The sequence below is a fragment of the Nicotiana sylvestris genome, chromosome 4, assembly GCF_000393655.2.
Source record: "Nicotiana sylvestris chromosome 4, ASM39365v2, whole genome shotgun sequence".
NCBI classification, from domain to species: Eukaryota; Viridiplantae; Streptophyta; class Magnoliopsida; order Solanales; family Solanaceae; genus Nicotiana; species Nicotiana sylvestris.
Genome location: NC_091060.1, coordinates 57,180,224 through 57,195,183, shown reverse-complemented (window position 1 = coordinate 57,195,183; position 14,960 = coordinate 57,180,224). Strand labels below are relative to the sequence as shown.

Here is a 14,960-nt window from a genome sequence, read left to right as displayed (position 1 = left end):
ACAAAAAATTGGGATTATTAAAAAAAGGTTAAAAAAAATGTGCGGGGGGGGGGGGGGGGAAGGGGGCAGTGGGGGTGGGTGATGCAGAAAATCGCAAAAACAGAAATTTGAAATTATAAAAAAAATAATAAAAATGGTGGGGGGGGGGGGGAGTAGCTGGGTGGGTGGTGACGAAAAAAAATTAAAAATTTTTAAAAAAAAACTTTTTAAAAAGAGGGGGTGGGGTGGGGTGGGGTTGGGTGGGTGTGGGGTGGGGTTTGGGTGGGTGTGGGGTGGGTTGGTGAGGATGAGAAAGGTTGAGAAGGAGTTTTGGATAATATTTTACCTTCCCTTGATAAGGAAAACATTTTCCTCCAATTGGAGAAAAATGAGTTCATAAGGAAAATGTTTTTCAAAAGCCAACTAAATTTGAAAAAATTAGAAAATATTTTCTGAAAAATATTTTCCTTCGTACCAAACACACCCTTTGTCTCAAAGTACTTGATCTGATTTTAATAGGACAAAAAGAATTCAGCTGGTTAATATTTATTTTTAATTTTAGTTAGCTCAGAGCTTGTATTTTAAGTAGAATCTAATCCAGCAATTCAAATTTGTCTCCTTTGTGTTGTCTTTTGCCCAGATAGAAGTCAAGACCATCAAGGCTAAGAGATTTTAAAAGACAGAACTTTGACTGCCTCTTGAACTCGTTAGTAAGAAATTTTCATTCAGACACTAAACCTAAGGGCTCGTTGAACCGAGAAATAAGAGATAATTAATTGTGGAATTGAATTTGAGATGAATTTATTTCATGTTTGATTGAGATAAAATTATAGTATTAGTTATCTCGAGATTATAGTATTTTTTTAGTATGAATTACGGCCCTTGTCACTTGGCCTAACAGCCCAACCGAAAATGGCCCAGATTTGAAGCTCTTACCCTATTTAGCCCATGTTTTACAAAACATGAAAGAAACTTTTCAGCTTTTAGCCCATTATTAAATACACACTTTTAGGATTTTTATTATTTTTTTCTTTCTTCATTCCAGCACACCAAATTCTCTCCCACCGCCTCTCGCTTCTTTCTTTCTAAACCACATAGATCCCTCATCCTCTCTTAACCTAGCCCCCGCTATTCCCTCTCCCCTACCCCCTACACAGTTCTGCCATCAATGGCTCGAAGAAGACCCGGGCTCCTACTCCGTAGTCCATGGTGGCAACCAGAAGAATATTGAAGATTTTTTGAAAGAAAAATAAAAATACACACAGATCTGAAAATAAATAGCTCTCAAACTTGATTTGCACCAACAAATAACCACTAATTTTGGAAGATTTTGAAGTTTGAAGTTCTGGTAATTTTGGAAGATTTTGAAGTTTGAAGTTCTGGAAAATCATAACTATGTAGCAGTTTGTATCAACATTGTATAATAGTGTATAATTATGTATATGGATATACAAACACCTCTTATACACTATTATACATGTTTATACAAGTTATACAGTATTGTATAATTGTGTATAAATGTGTATATTTGTGTATAATGTTGTATAATTATATATTTTTTTTTCAGTTTATAAGGATGTATATACATTGTTAGTGTGTAAGAGGCCTCTACAGAAGTTTGACACTTCCTTCTCTTCTTCTTTTTTGTATAAGTGCTGTATGAAAAAGATTTGTACGCGTTGGAGGAATTCTATAATTTATTTACCAAGCTTTTATTTTTCTTTTATCCTGTTGGATTGCTTCAGCAATTGCACATAAAAGTGTTTGAATTTCTTACCTTTAGATAATATATATTATTCAGGATAGGAGTTTTGAGTTGCATTGTGGCTTATTTGAATTTTTTTATCAAATGCTTAATAATCAAAGGAAATCAAGAGAATGAAGACAACTGGTTGTATAAAGAGGGAGCAATAACTGTAGTTGATTGTGTGAAATAAACTGTTTTTCGGGAATTAACCGATTATTTTTGGGCTATAAATCTGCAAAGTGGTATTTAGGCTATTATGTTGCAAGTTAGGTTGTGTGAGTTGTATTTATGTGAAATTATCCCATTTTTTATCCTTATGGAAAGGTAAGATATCTAATCCTAGAATAACTAATCCCGAAATAATAATCATGGGATAACTTGTTTCCCAACCGAACGACACTAAGAGTTCGAGTTTTTAACCGCCCTATAATGTTGAAAAATGTACTTATTGAACACATATATTAGAATTCAAAACAAACTAAAAGTCATTGTTGCGAGATAATCTTTTAACAATTAATAATCATTTAATTAAAATTTTTGGGTTATGAGATTTCCGATACTTCCTCCAATAAATTGTAGAAAGAATTACAAGAAAATACACATGATTTCACACCATAACAAAAAATGGCCCATGTTTTTAAGTTTTACCTAACCTAGCCCATATTGTACATATTTTAAAAGCACTAACAAATTCAAAATCTGTGTTCTTAAAGTCATTGCTTCTAAAAGTTATGGAGTTAAATCCGTGCACTCACAACTATTGCTTTCTCTCTCTCTTCTTCTCACATCTTCTACATATGCTTCAAGGGACCGTCCGCCATTACTGCTTCTCCCCCTATGTCATCTGGTTGCAATGTAAGAAAATTGAATAGTAGAAGTCCATCGTTGAAGGCCATTCAAAGCTTTGCTTTCGAAAATATGATTTTTTGAATTTATTAGTTGTTTGGATTGGGTATTGTTTCAATTGATTGAAAATATTAAAAGGAGTTCAAAATTTAAATTTGAAGTGATTTGGAGTAGATTTGAGTTAAATTTAAAAAAAGACGCAAGAAAGAAGACGAAGTCAGTTTTTTGTATAATTATGTATAATCTTGTATAATAGTAGATATGAGTGTATAAACACATCTTATACACTATTATACACTTTTATACAAACGTCTGTAGACGAACTTCTTCCACAATTTTCGGTTGCAATTCTTGTTCAAAACCAGTCCAAATCTCCATTAAATGACTTCAAATTTTATATACAACCTCCTTATACTATTTCTAACAAGTCTAAATAACACCCACTCTAAATTTCTCACAAAATCAAATTCAAAATTTAAATTCACATATTTAAGCTTGTTAAAAATTTAATTTTCACCACCCAAATAGATTTGGTTTGTTGAACTAATATTTGAGTCACAGTTACTGATTCGAAAATTAACTTAAAAGCTTGAACTATCTTTTTTAAAAATTAAATAGTAATTTCGAGAACCTATTGGAGTTGAATATTGAGTATTAGCTATTATTTTTGGGTTAGTTGGTTATAAATTGAAATCTGTGCTATAAAATTAAAAAGTAAGGAGTCCAGTTGTTCTTATATGAAAATTTCCCTAAATTGTATAACCTCATTATTTGAGACTTTCGTGATTTATAAAAATATAAGTTCATTAAATTGTGACGTTTTAACGTCGATGTGTAAATCAAACTAACTTTAAAAAATTAAACACTGTCATCAAATGAAATGAAATAAAATGAGTATGTGTTTGTGCTGCCAAAAGTACCACGTTGGTACATTACTTATCTAATGGCATTCACAGTACAGTTATGAGTACCCCATGTAACTTATTATACTTTCTCTGTCAATGAACAGAGTATCATCCAATCAGACACATACCAGAAATTCAGAAGCATCAAATCCTACCTTCCACACTTCTGTAAATAAAAAACATTTGGAGGGTATTTTAGCAAATATTTGTAAGCCCTAAAACTAAAGGGAAAATCTTCTTCTTATATAGAAACCTCATCCAACCTACAGTGTCAGTGGGTCCTGCTTTTTGTCTGTTGTCATAAAACTCTAGCAGTAGCATATGCATTTAGCCAATGAAATTAACATAATACTGCTCCCTCATTTCACTTTAAACTAAAATGTCTTGATATTATTTAAATAATTTTATAAGATAGTAAATGTAACGTGGTATGCTCTTCTATAAGATGAAAAATGAAAGGAATACTGATTTCTCCCCCACTGTATCTAGTATATTGTATAAGTCAAATTAACTTTTTGAAAAATATGTCTACCTACTTACGGCGGCGGAAGCAGGATTTTCATTAAAAAAATTTAAAAGAATTAAAAATAAGCATATAAAAAAGCTAAGGAAATTCACAAGGCCGACTCTAAGGTGAAGCCAATAAGGCCACTGCTTTAGCAAAAATAAGTTATTCGCTTATAGTTTTATTTCTATTGAGAAGATGATCAATTTAAGAAAGACATAAACATATAGAGCTTTATATGTATAAAATCTTTAGACCTGAATTTTATTATTAATAGGGTAAGATGGAGAGTGCAGACACCATGATAAGTAAATTAAGTTCCTTTCTCATTTTTCATCTTTGTTGGTTATGCCAATATCTCAACTAGTGTTGTTGAACAACATTAATTGCTTTGGTGGTTCTTATTACTCATTAGTTTGCTCAACAAAAGAAATTATTTTTTTACCACTAAAATATAGAACTCGATTTGATTATAATAGTGTAATTTATAGAAAGGAATTTTTTGATGAGAATGTTAATAACTACAAAGTCTTTTGATTTTTTTTTTTTTAAAAGTTGATTACTTCTTATATGTAGTAGACCAAGCCAAATTCACTTCAGAATAGATTTAAACAATTTGAAGTGTATGTTCTTCAATATTTTTTGAAATATAATAGTCATTCTAATATTGACGATTTGGACTTATTTTCTAAATTAAGAGTGTTAAAAAATTTAGATTTACCTAAGAGCAACAATATTTCAAAAAATATTAAACGAATTAGCTATAATATTAATTGAAAAAGAATGATTAGAAGAAATCGATTGTAACAAAAAATAACTTTGCATCTCACAAAGCTAAAAAAGATTTAAATTTTCTTTTTATGTTTAAGGACTCCATTAAACTTTGGCTTTAGACTCCTAATGTGGTTGAACCGCCCTTGGAGATTCAACATTTAATATATGTACATCAAAAAAGATTTAACCTTATGTGCGCTGTATGATTTTCGGATGAAGGGTGTTCGATTTAACTCCCTTCCACACGTCTAGCTCCGTCCCCGACTACTTTGTCGTTGTACAATAGTGGAGAATATATTTTGCAACATAGTTCTTAATAGGAAGAAAATTCAACAGGGTTCAAAGTTCAAACTCGTGATATTAGGGTTGATACTATATAGTCTCTTAATCACTGAACTACCCCTTGTCAACCAATTAAACAATAACTAAAATGGAAAATGCAAACAAAATTAAAGAATAATTAACTTTCATTCTTTGAAATTAAGATGCATGAAATACATAAAAAAAACTTTTTTAAAAAACACGAGCTTTAGCACACGCAAAATGCACAGGTAAAGCCAACAATAATAGAATTGGACAATGTTATAACAACCATCAAGGTTTGTGTTGGGACGAATACAATATTTTCATCTTTAATCATAGGTTTCAGATTAATATATGAATTTAGTCAGGATCCCAAAACAGTCATAAACCCAAATTAGTCGAGCACTTGAGTCCTAAAACCGTAGAAATATACCAGGTAACAACTCTAAAGGACTACTCCCCGTTCACTTTTACCTGTGCACTATATTAAAAACATATTTTCATTCTTACTTATCCATTTTTGTAAATCAAGAGAAATATGATCTTCTTTTCTTATTTTACCCTTATCATTAACTACTAATTCCCTAAATTATTTTTCAATTTTTTTTGAAATGCTATCATTATAATGAATAAAAATATAATTATTTTTTTTAAAGGAAATGCAAAATAAAAAATAGGCAATTAAAAATAAATGAAGGGAATACTATTTATGAATTAATCAATGTGTCCTCAATTTCAATTTTTTAATTCAATTCCGCAAAGCCGATATTAGACACCCGGGTAGAGCAGAAAAACAATGTTATAATATGGGTATATTAATTTTCATTAATATCTGTACAAATAGCAAGGAAGGTGGAGAGAATCTACAGAAATACTCATTTCTTTCCTTTCCTCAAATCTAGAGAGAGAGAGGTGAAGAGAAAAAGAAAGCAGAGAATGCAAAGAGAACAGATGTTGACAAATTTCATGTCACTGTTGTTCTTAGAAGGTCGTGAGATAGATTTCTTATCTGGGATCTCTCTCTCTCTCTCTATATACAGAATATATTACTAGTACTATACATTTAGAAACCCCCCCCCCCCCCCAACACACACACAACACTTACTTTCTCTTTCTCTGTCTAAAAGAACATTTCATTCAGTGAGACTGTTTGTGTGGCCCCACATAAGATCGAATGCTCTAATCTTTTGTTCAGTTTTATTAGGATCTCAGCTTCTTCAATGGTGTTACCAAACTAACCTCTTTGTTTTTTCCTTATAGTTATTACATAGTTTTAAGTAATAATTAAGTATTACTCTTTCTTAGTTTGTCTTATTATTTTTTTCTGCTTTTGTTTTTTCTTCTTTTTTTGGCTTAGTGCCTTAGTCTCAGTTTGGTACTACAAATTCTCCATGATTCTTGAGATGGTATAATAATCCACGAAGGGGTATTAAGGAGAAGTGGCTCAAAGATGTGGGTCTGAGGTAAAATCTTATTTTTCAGATTTATTCATATTTGATTTTCACACCCAGAACCAGATGATATCTTATGTTCTATATTTGCTTTTGCATTTTCAGTTAATCATTATGTTAATTTATTCACGTTTATAATTAAAGGTAACAGCTTTTGGGGTTCTAAATTTGTGGTTTCTGTCATTCTGGTTTTATGCATTTTCCCTACCATGTGAAGTAGTCTAGTTATTTATAGATTTGGTTAAGTTCTTGGATTTGAGAAGCGATTGAGATATTTGTAGCTTCTGTTCTTGTACAAATTCCCCTTCATTGACACTTCCAAGGGGAAATTATTGCAACTTTACTTGTTTAATTCATTAAGTAGTGTTAATCACCAAGTTTTGGCTGACACCTCTGAATATTAGTTGGTTTGTCAGTCTAAATTAATCGGGAATTGACAATATATAATGCCTTCTAATTCTTAGTTTTGGTCGAAGGATTTAAATTGCATCAGTTAATGTTGACATGTTATTTGTAGAAGCGCTTACATTGGTCCTTTTTTGGTTAATTTGATCGCTACAAACTCGGTGGCTTTATTCATAGTACACCAGCTTTTATGTACTATTTTTGTAACCTTCCAACTACGTTGACTAGTGCAAGATTGCCTGTCTTCATTACCAGATTATGAATTAGCAATAATTGAAGAGTTGGATTGAAATGTTGTTGGTTGGTAAATCTAGATTATTCTAGGTGATTCCAGTGCAGTGTGCTGGACTATTGGGTTGGTTCTATATGGAACGACTGACTCTTAGAAATGGTGCTGGTCAACGTAAAACCATGTACAGAGTGTGATCATAAACAGTTTATGCGATTATGAAGTATAACTTGGCCTTTGTGGAGAAAAACGTTCCTGTTTTTCCCGTTTGTTTGGTGACAGAACAGTACAAAATGTAATTATACGGAATATCCATATTTTTCGGGTTTCGGTAATGCAAGTTTTCTCGGTAGACACACCATTAAGTCTCCTTCTTGCATGTTCTTACCAGGCATCATCAGTTTATCATCTCCATATTCGCTCATATGAGAATCTCGACAAAGAATGGGAGACTAATGTAATGTGAAAAGTTGTATTTTAATGCTTGAAAGATACACTTGAAGCAGAAACATTCTTCCTTGAGAGGGGAGCTTTGCGATCGGTCTTCTCATGTTCATCGAATTTCTTCAGGGAGATTCCGAAAGTTTTTCTTCAGAGGAAGTACAATAAGTTCAAAATGCAAATCTGTTATGTAGATTTTGGCACTTAAACTATGTGAGATTTAAATGTGGATTGTGCCAATGATGTCATGATGTTTAGTGCGAAGTAGTACTTGCAGATATTGTGCATTCAGCCAATCAGCGTTGCTGTCTTACTCTTCCCGTCAGTTCGCTAACTTGGACTTATATTCGAGAAAATTGAAAATAAAAAGAAAGGAACTTCAAAATTTAAGCTTTGAATTTCATAGTTAGAAAATACTGTTTGGTTTTATTTATATGATTTGATTCCTACTGTCGGCAGGAATGGAAACACAAGTGCATTGCAAAAGCTACTTACCAGATTATAACTCCATGAGCTACCTTAGTGAGGATTCAAACAATGGATGGCCCCTACATTATGGAGAGAAAATCTACACAAATGCGCAATACTGTAATGGTTTCATATCAAGGATTACGATAGATGAAGATCCTGGATACGATAAAGATGTTCTAAAGCAGAAAATACTTGAACACGAGGAAACATTCAAGAATCAGGTAATTCTATATCTAGTTGTCACCGTTAATTTTCTGTCAAATTGAGGAAGTTATAAGCTTTTAATCTCGTTTTATACTGGTCCTCTTGCATATATCTACTGTCTACAGAAGTAGTTTGTCCCTTTTTACACATTTTTTCCAGTATTGCTGCAAAGTTTACTTATGTAAATCTTTGTTTGTAGGTTTTGGAACTTCATCGCCTTTACAGAACCCAGCGGGACATGATGTATGAAATTAAACGGACAGAATTGCATAAACTTTGGACATCAATGGAGCCATCATCTTCATCAAGCCTTCTCGGATCCCATCTTCCACCTAAAGATGCTTGGAAATGCCAAATCACCAGCTTCCCCGTAGCAAATTCAAGCTATGCTAGACCATCTATATCTGGTACTGAAATTCTAAATTCTCCCTTGAGTTCTTCAAAGGTGAACGATGTACAGTCTGGTCGATCTCAAATACAAAATAGTTGCTCTTCAAATACATGTGAAGTTTCTGACGCTAGGCCCTCAAAAGTGCGGAAAAAGTTGTTTGATCTTCAACTTCCAGCTGATGATTACATAGAAACAGATGAAGCTGATGAGCAGTTGCGAGATAATGAAGGATCGTTCTGTCCAAGATCTTGTGATAATAGAAATGATACAGCTGACCGAGACAACAGTACAAAATTTTTTCCTGGTGTTGATGCTGGTACCAAGAGTGATAAAAGAGATGCTTCAGCATCCAATTCATGTTTGAGAACCTTGGTAAGGTTAGCTGATCTCAATGAACCAGCTCAGCTTGAAGAAGTAACTCCATCACCTGTTGATCTAAATGCTTGTGCTAAATCAAATCCAGCATTTGGTAGTAAAGGCAAAGAGAGAGATCGGTACTCTTCTACATATGAGACAGGTAAATAATACCTGTGAAACATTGTATATACAACGGCCAGAGTTTTGGTTGTATGCGCCTAATCTTGACTTGGTTGCTTGCACATTAAAATTTCCTTCTTTATTGGATTTTCGTGATGGTATGTCAGGTGTTTCCTTCCTTTTGCAGGTAATGTTAAAGGTAGCTTGGCTCCACTACCTCATAGTTTTGCACAAAACAAGTTACCTACACCTTGCCACCCGGCACAAGTAATGCTTGACAAAGCCTGTCTAACTCCTGGGGTTCAATCACCTCATCGTATCAGGGATGACCTTTGGAGGGAGAGAACAGTGCATAGTTTAGAGACCTTTCACAGATATCATGAGAAGTCCAACTATACATATGGGAAACCATTTGTCACTTCTCATACGGTTAGTCCATATCCTTTCTCTAATTCCTCAGAATTTACCAATTCATGGTCACACACACTCTCTTCTTGGGGTAAACCAAGTGGCATAAGGCTATCATCAGGGCATACAAACCCGTCATTTAACTCATCTGCCATGGTCAGCAAGAGTCCACAGTCACCTCAGAGCAATGCAATTTTTGGAGACAAGCGGCATATCAATGGAAGGTCTACGTCAAATCTAGGTTTGGCTACTGATCTCTCCATCAGGAATGGATTTCACCATGGGTCCTCATCGGGGCCCAAAGACTCACCCCTTTTCTTATCTGTTGATTTTGATTCTCGGAAGCATAACAAGGGTGACAACTTGACATCTGAGTGCTCCCCTATTAATAGGTGTGAGAAATATCTTATTAGCTCCAATAATATGGACTTGACGTCCGACAAAGGTTTCGATTTGAATGTACTATCAAAGAGTTCACTAGATGAGGAACTTTCCAGGAGAGATCTTGAGTTGGTTGAGGCAAAAAGAGAGCCTCAAGATTGTATACCAGTGTTTCCATGGCTTAAAGCTAAGCCAAGTTTCAGAAATGTGAGTTCGAATACCATGAAAGGTGGAAACTCAGCCGACTCTGGCTTCATCCAAGCCTACACAAATTCACCTATCTGCGAAAGTGGTCCATCAAAAAATCTCAGCAATGTCTCCTATGCGCAGAACGTCATACCAACTCTAGAAGATTGCAACATGAAGGCCAGAAAGGAGCTGGGGGAAACCCGAAGTATAAGGAAAATTCTGGGGGTTCCAATTCCTGAAATTCCATGTGCTTCTAAAAATGAGTCATCTTTGTTTGTTTCCACTTCTGCTACTCTTCATTCCTCACCTGGTGGAGAAAATAGAAGACATGAACGGAGGAATATGGTGATTGACATTAACATAGCTTGTGACCTTTCTGTGGTTGAGCCCGAGAAACAGGCTTCCACTGAACCAGTTGTTGCTGAGACAGTGATGGAGACAAAAGCTACCATTATCAGAAATTCCTTCGATTTGAACTCATGTATTACTGAAGATGAAGATTCATTCTTTGTTGAAAGCAATAATGTGAACGTGAGGACTGTCATCGAGATAGATCTGGAAGCTCTTCCTGTTCTGGAAACTGAAGAAGATCATTTGTCTGGAGAGAAGGACAAACAAAATGATGCATCTTTGCAGTTGCTGGAGCCCAAACTTGACAAAACACAGGATGAAGTGATCAGGAACGCAGCTGAAGCAATAGTATCCATTTCATCGTCCAGTCAGTTCAATTTTATTGACGAAAGTTCCAGCGATCCATCTGATGATCCACTGGGATCCCTAGGTTGGTTTGTTGACGTAGTCTTTTCTTTCGACAATGAATTCACGAGCAAGTCTAAAGAAATAATAGCCAAGGATGCTATGATTGTTGCACCTACTACTACTACTACTGCAAAGATGGATTACTTTGAGGCAGTGACACTGCAACTAGAAGAGACTAAGGAACAAGACTACTTACCCAAGCCTTTTGTTCCTGAAGTCCAACCAGTGGAAGATGCAGGAGCCACTTCACTAAAAAAGCGAACCCGAAGAGGAAACGGAAGGTGGGGAAGGCAGCGGAGGGACTTTCAAAGGGATATCCTTCCTGGACTGACTTCATTGTCAAGGCACGAGGTGACCGAAGACATTCAGACATTCGGAGAGTTGATGAAAGCTATGGGCCATTCTTGGAACTCAGGATCCATGAGAAGGAATGGCAGCGGTAAACGAGGAAGGCGGAGGATGGTGATTGAAACCGCCCCCGCCACTGTGTCGTCCCCAATAACCCCTCCTCTAAGTTTGGAGGACAAAAGTCTAACAGGGTGGGGCAAGACGATTAGACGCCCAAGGAGGCAAAGATGCCCTGTAGGTCATCCTCCTGCTGTTACATTAACTTAACTATGTGAATGAGTCTGTAATTTATCAACTTCTTGATTAATAGAGATGAGGTAAAACAGATTAGGTGAGTTTGTTTATGAATTTTCAGGTGTGAAGTTGCTAGATATGGAGTCCTTGTACATGTCCTTGTAGCCCATAATTTAGGACACCATCATTATGTGATGTCCATTGGGTTACTGATTCTGTATTCATAATGTCTTCTGGATCATACAGCATCTGCAAATGCATCTTTTGACTGTGTTTCAAAAAATCTCTGTGGATGTTATTAGAGATAAAAGTCAGAATTTTAGGTAAGTGGAACCATAGAAGTGACACTGAATTCACTATTTCTTTGCGACAATGGACGCATGACTAAATGAGTGCGTCGATTTCGCACCAATTTCTGAAGAGGCGATGTTAATCACTTTTAGTCGTATATTCGACTGGTAAAATGACCCCATAACTTTGGGAGAAGGGTTGCTCTCCTATCTTTTGATTAGGAAAGTGTTGCTCCCAGACGCACACGTGGTCGTACAAGTAATAAAATGATAAGTCAAGTATCAAACCAATATAGACTTGTATCGACTACCCACTAAAATCACCAAGATTGTTATTTAGCCAAGCCAAAATCAAGTTCAAGAATGTGATCATACTAAACTATAATTCTAATTTATAACTAAATTATCAAGCAGTAAATTGGTTGTTGTGTATTCAATAGAGACAAGTATTCCGGGGTTGTGATCAATTCACCAATCCTATTGTGTTCTAGTTAACTCTTCCTCTCATACAATTCACTCATGGTTGCTAATTGATCGATAATTGCTCTCATAGCCTTCTCCCGAAGTACTACTCGCCTATTCAAAATAGATTAACGCCTATATTCCTATGAAATCAATCTATTAAGAACGCATTAAGATTACGATATTTAATTAAGCACGTTGACTAGGTATATTCCTATCCTAACCACAAATCCGCCCCCAAGTGTTAAGATCGTGCTCTCTTTAATTCTTCTCTAATCTAAACACGGCTTTCCCAAGCATATCATAGATAGTAAATAGAACCTAACTGCTGGCCAGACAATTAAGCAATTAATCACATAATTGAAGAAACAACCATATATTAGTGAATTGTAATCAAGATTAAGTCAACGTTAAACAACAATATACATGGCTAAATCACAACCCCAAAACTATGGGTTTTTTAGCCACTCATTATTTGACCAAAAAGTGCTAAACCTTTGATTAAACCAATTAATGATGAGAAGAGGGTGAATCTTAGTTAAGAATAATAAAATCTAGATCAAATGATAGATGAAGTAGACAAGATGAATGACGTTAGCTAATATGTTTGAGCTGATCAAATGCTCATAAATGCAACAACATAAATGTGCAATGAGTCTAAATAAATGCGATCAGCATAATCAAAGGAAGTTGCTATCCGATTATTGTGATCTTTCGGAAAGCCTCTTCCCCTGACAGCAGTGCGGAAAGGAAGGAGATAAGAGATGGTTGAGGAATCCTTGGATCTTGTCAATATAGAACCAAAAACAGATACTCGAGTTATGTTATCAATGAATAAGATAATATTAGTATATTCTTTCAGATGAACCTTTTACGAAGTGTTCTCTTCTTTCAGTCCGGATCTCCTCTTCTTTACTAACTCTTCCTACTTATAAGGGAAATTTTTCCAAGGAACCCTAAAAAGTACAATATAAAGAATATTCGAGAAGCATATTCTTACTATCCCTCTCTAAGTTTAAACTATCGTTCACATCTTGTTTTGGCTGACCGCTCTTGGTCGTCGTCCTTTGTCACAACGACCATCAGACGTTGTGTTATAGTAACCTCGTTCCACATCTTACTTGGCTGCTATCGTGGTTGACAAATTTGGACCCATACACTCATGATAATAGCAATCAATTTCATAAGTATCGAATGATTGAAAATACTAAGAAAAGATGAAGAAATATGAGATGTTCTTGCTCCCGGATGCTTCTCGTGTGTATTCTCCCTCAAAAATGTCGTCCCCCCTTCACAAATAAATTTAGTCTTGCTTTTATACGTGTTCGGTAGGTTTAGGGCCGAATAACCGTATCCCGGACTTTGGACAAGATTCACGCCACCGGCGCCCTGCCCAGCACCAAGCGCTGCCAAATTGGAGTACAATGTTTCTGGTGCCACAGGTAAGGCTAGGCGCTGCTAAACACCAACACCCCACACTTAGACTCTTACTCGTCCTTGAGCAATGGGACTATCAAATAAACCCCAACTACGTACACGTCTCAACTATAGAGGAACAATTCAACTTTTAACCATACAATCTACCCTTGACTATGATCAATATCGACACACAAGCACGAACATACAAAATTTCACATTCTTCCCGTTTAAGCATGCCCAAGTATAACATTCAATTCAATCAATTCCAACAACCTATTTGTCACCACCCAACCTCAAAAGCCGACTTGTAACCACTAAGCACCCTCAATTCACGCGCTCACCCAACAAGAAAGTTTATAACATCACCTATCATTCATGAGATCATGTGCCTTTACAAACAAACGAAAGAGGGAATATATACTATTCCACACATTCAAATATGCTTTTGAATATAGATTAAGTACATCACACAGTTGAACAAAATTCGCTCACTTTCACAAAGAATTCATATGCATCCCGTGGTCGTACCATAAGTTTGCCCGTAATGTATATCTCTACTAATTTAATCTAGCCAAATCCAGGATCAGTTAGGACTTTCAGGTTGTAACGTAGGCTAAGGGATGGGTATGATACATTTAGAAATAGTGACTAACCCTCCTAAGCACTTTAATACACTACATTCACAACTCAAGCACATATTCTTCTCAACCAACTCACTTGCCACAACCCATATGCAGCATAGCCCTTACTTTCATTAAGCACTTCTATACTCCCACTAGTACAAATTATTAAGAATTGGAGGTGTGTATTTTTGTACATACTTTCACTATCAATTTTTTTTTCTTTTTCTTCACACACTCCATACATAAAGTTCATCGGCTAGTGACTTTTGATTTCTACTTTTAGTGAACCAACGGGCCCCTCCATGGTTCCACTCAAAAGCTACTCCCTAATCTCTAACCTTACTTCTTTTAGCGACTAAGTTCCTTATGAGGTAAAGGTCCAACAATCTCAATTAAGAACAAAATAGGGGTATGACTTGTAATGTGGTTTCCAAGAGAAAGGTCTATAGGCTCAAAGTGGATAGCAACAGAAAATTTTATTTTTATGTGACAAGCACATCCATGACCAAGCAAGAAATGCGTACGTCATCTCCTAAATTAGCATAACTTACAATTTCGCTTCGATTAACACACGACTCAAGTTCTAGACTATACAGGATAGCACAAAAGATCACAAATCCCCACACATACATTGCACATGACTCGCTCACAACGGTTTTGTTCAACTCTCAAATCAAGCAAGCACACATAATTGAGAAAAATTAAGCAATATTGCACAA

At 35.4% G+C, this 14,960-nt stretch overlaps 1 protein-coding gene across 2 annotated transcripts; it reads left to right on the top strand.

Annotated features, from left to right (window-relative positions):
* The first annotated feature begins 5,913 nt into the window (after positions 1–5,913).
* LOC104224989 (uncharacterized) lies at positions 5,914–11,769 on the top strand. 2 transcript variants are annotated; one of them, XM_009776734.2, is made up of 5 exons: positions 5,914–6,047; positions 6,417–6,522; positions 8,045–8,277; positions 8,460–9,168; positions 9,316–11,769. In XM_009776734.2, the coding sequence occupies exons 3-5, from the start codon at positions 8,047–8,049 to the stop codon at positions 11,478–11,480; spliced, it is 3,105 nt and encodes a 1,034-aa protein (XP_009775036.1). In that variant the 5' UTR covers positions 5,914–6,047; positions 6,417–6,522; positions 8,045–8,046; the 3' UTR covers positions 11,481–11,769. The 2 variants fall into 2 exon arrangements, with proteins under 2 accessions (XP_009775036.1, XP_009775034.1); XM_009776732.2 differs by having other exon boundaries at positions 5,914–6,522.
* Positions 11,770–14,960: the final 3,191 nt, after the last annotated feature.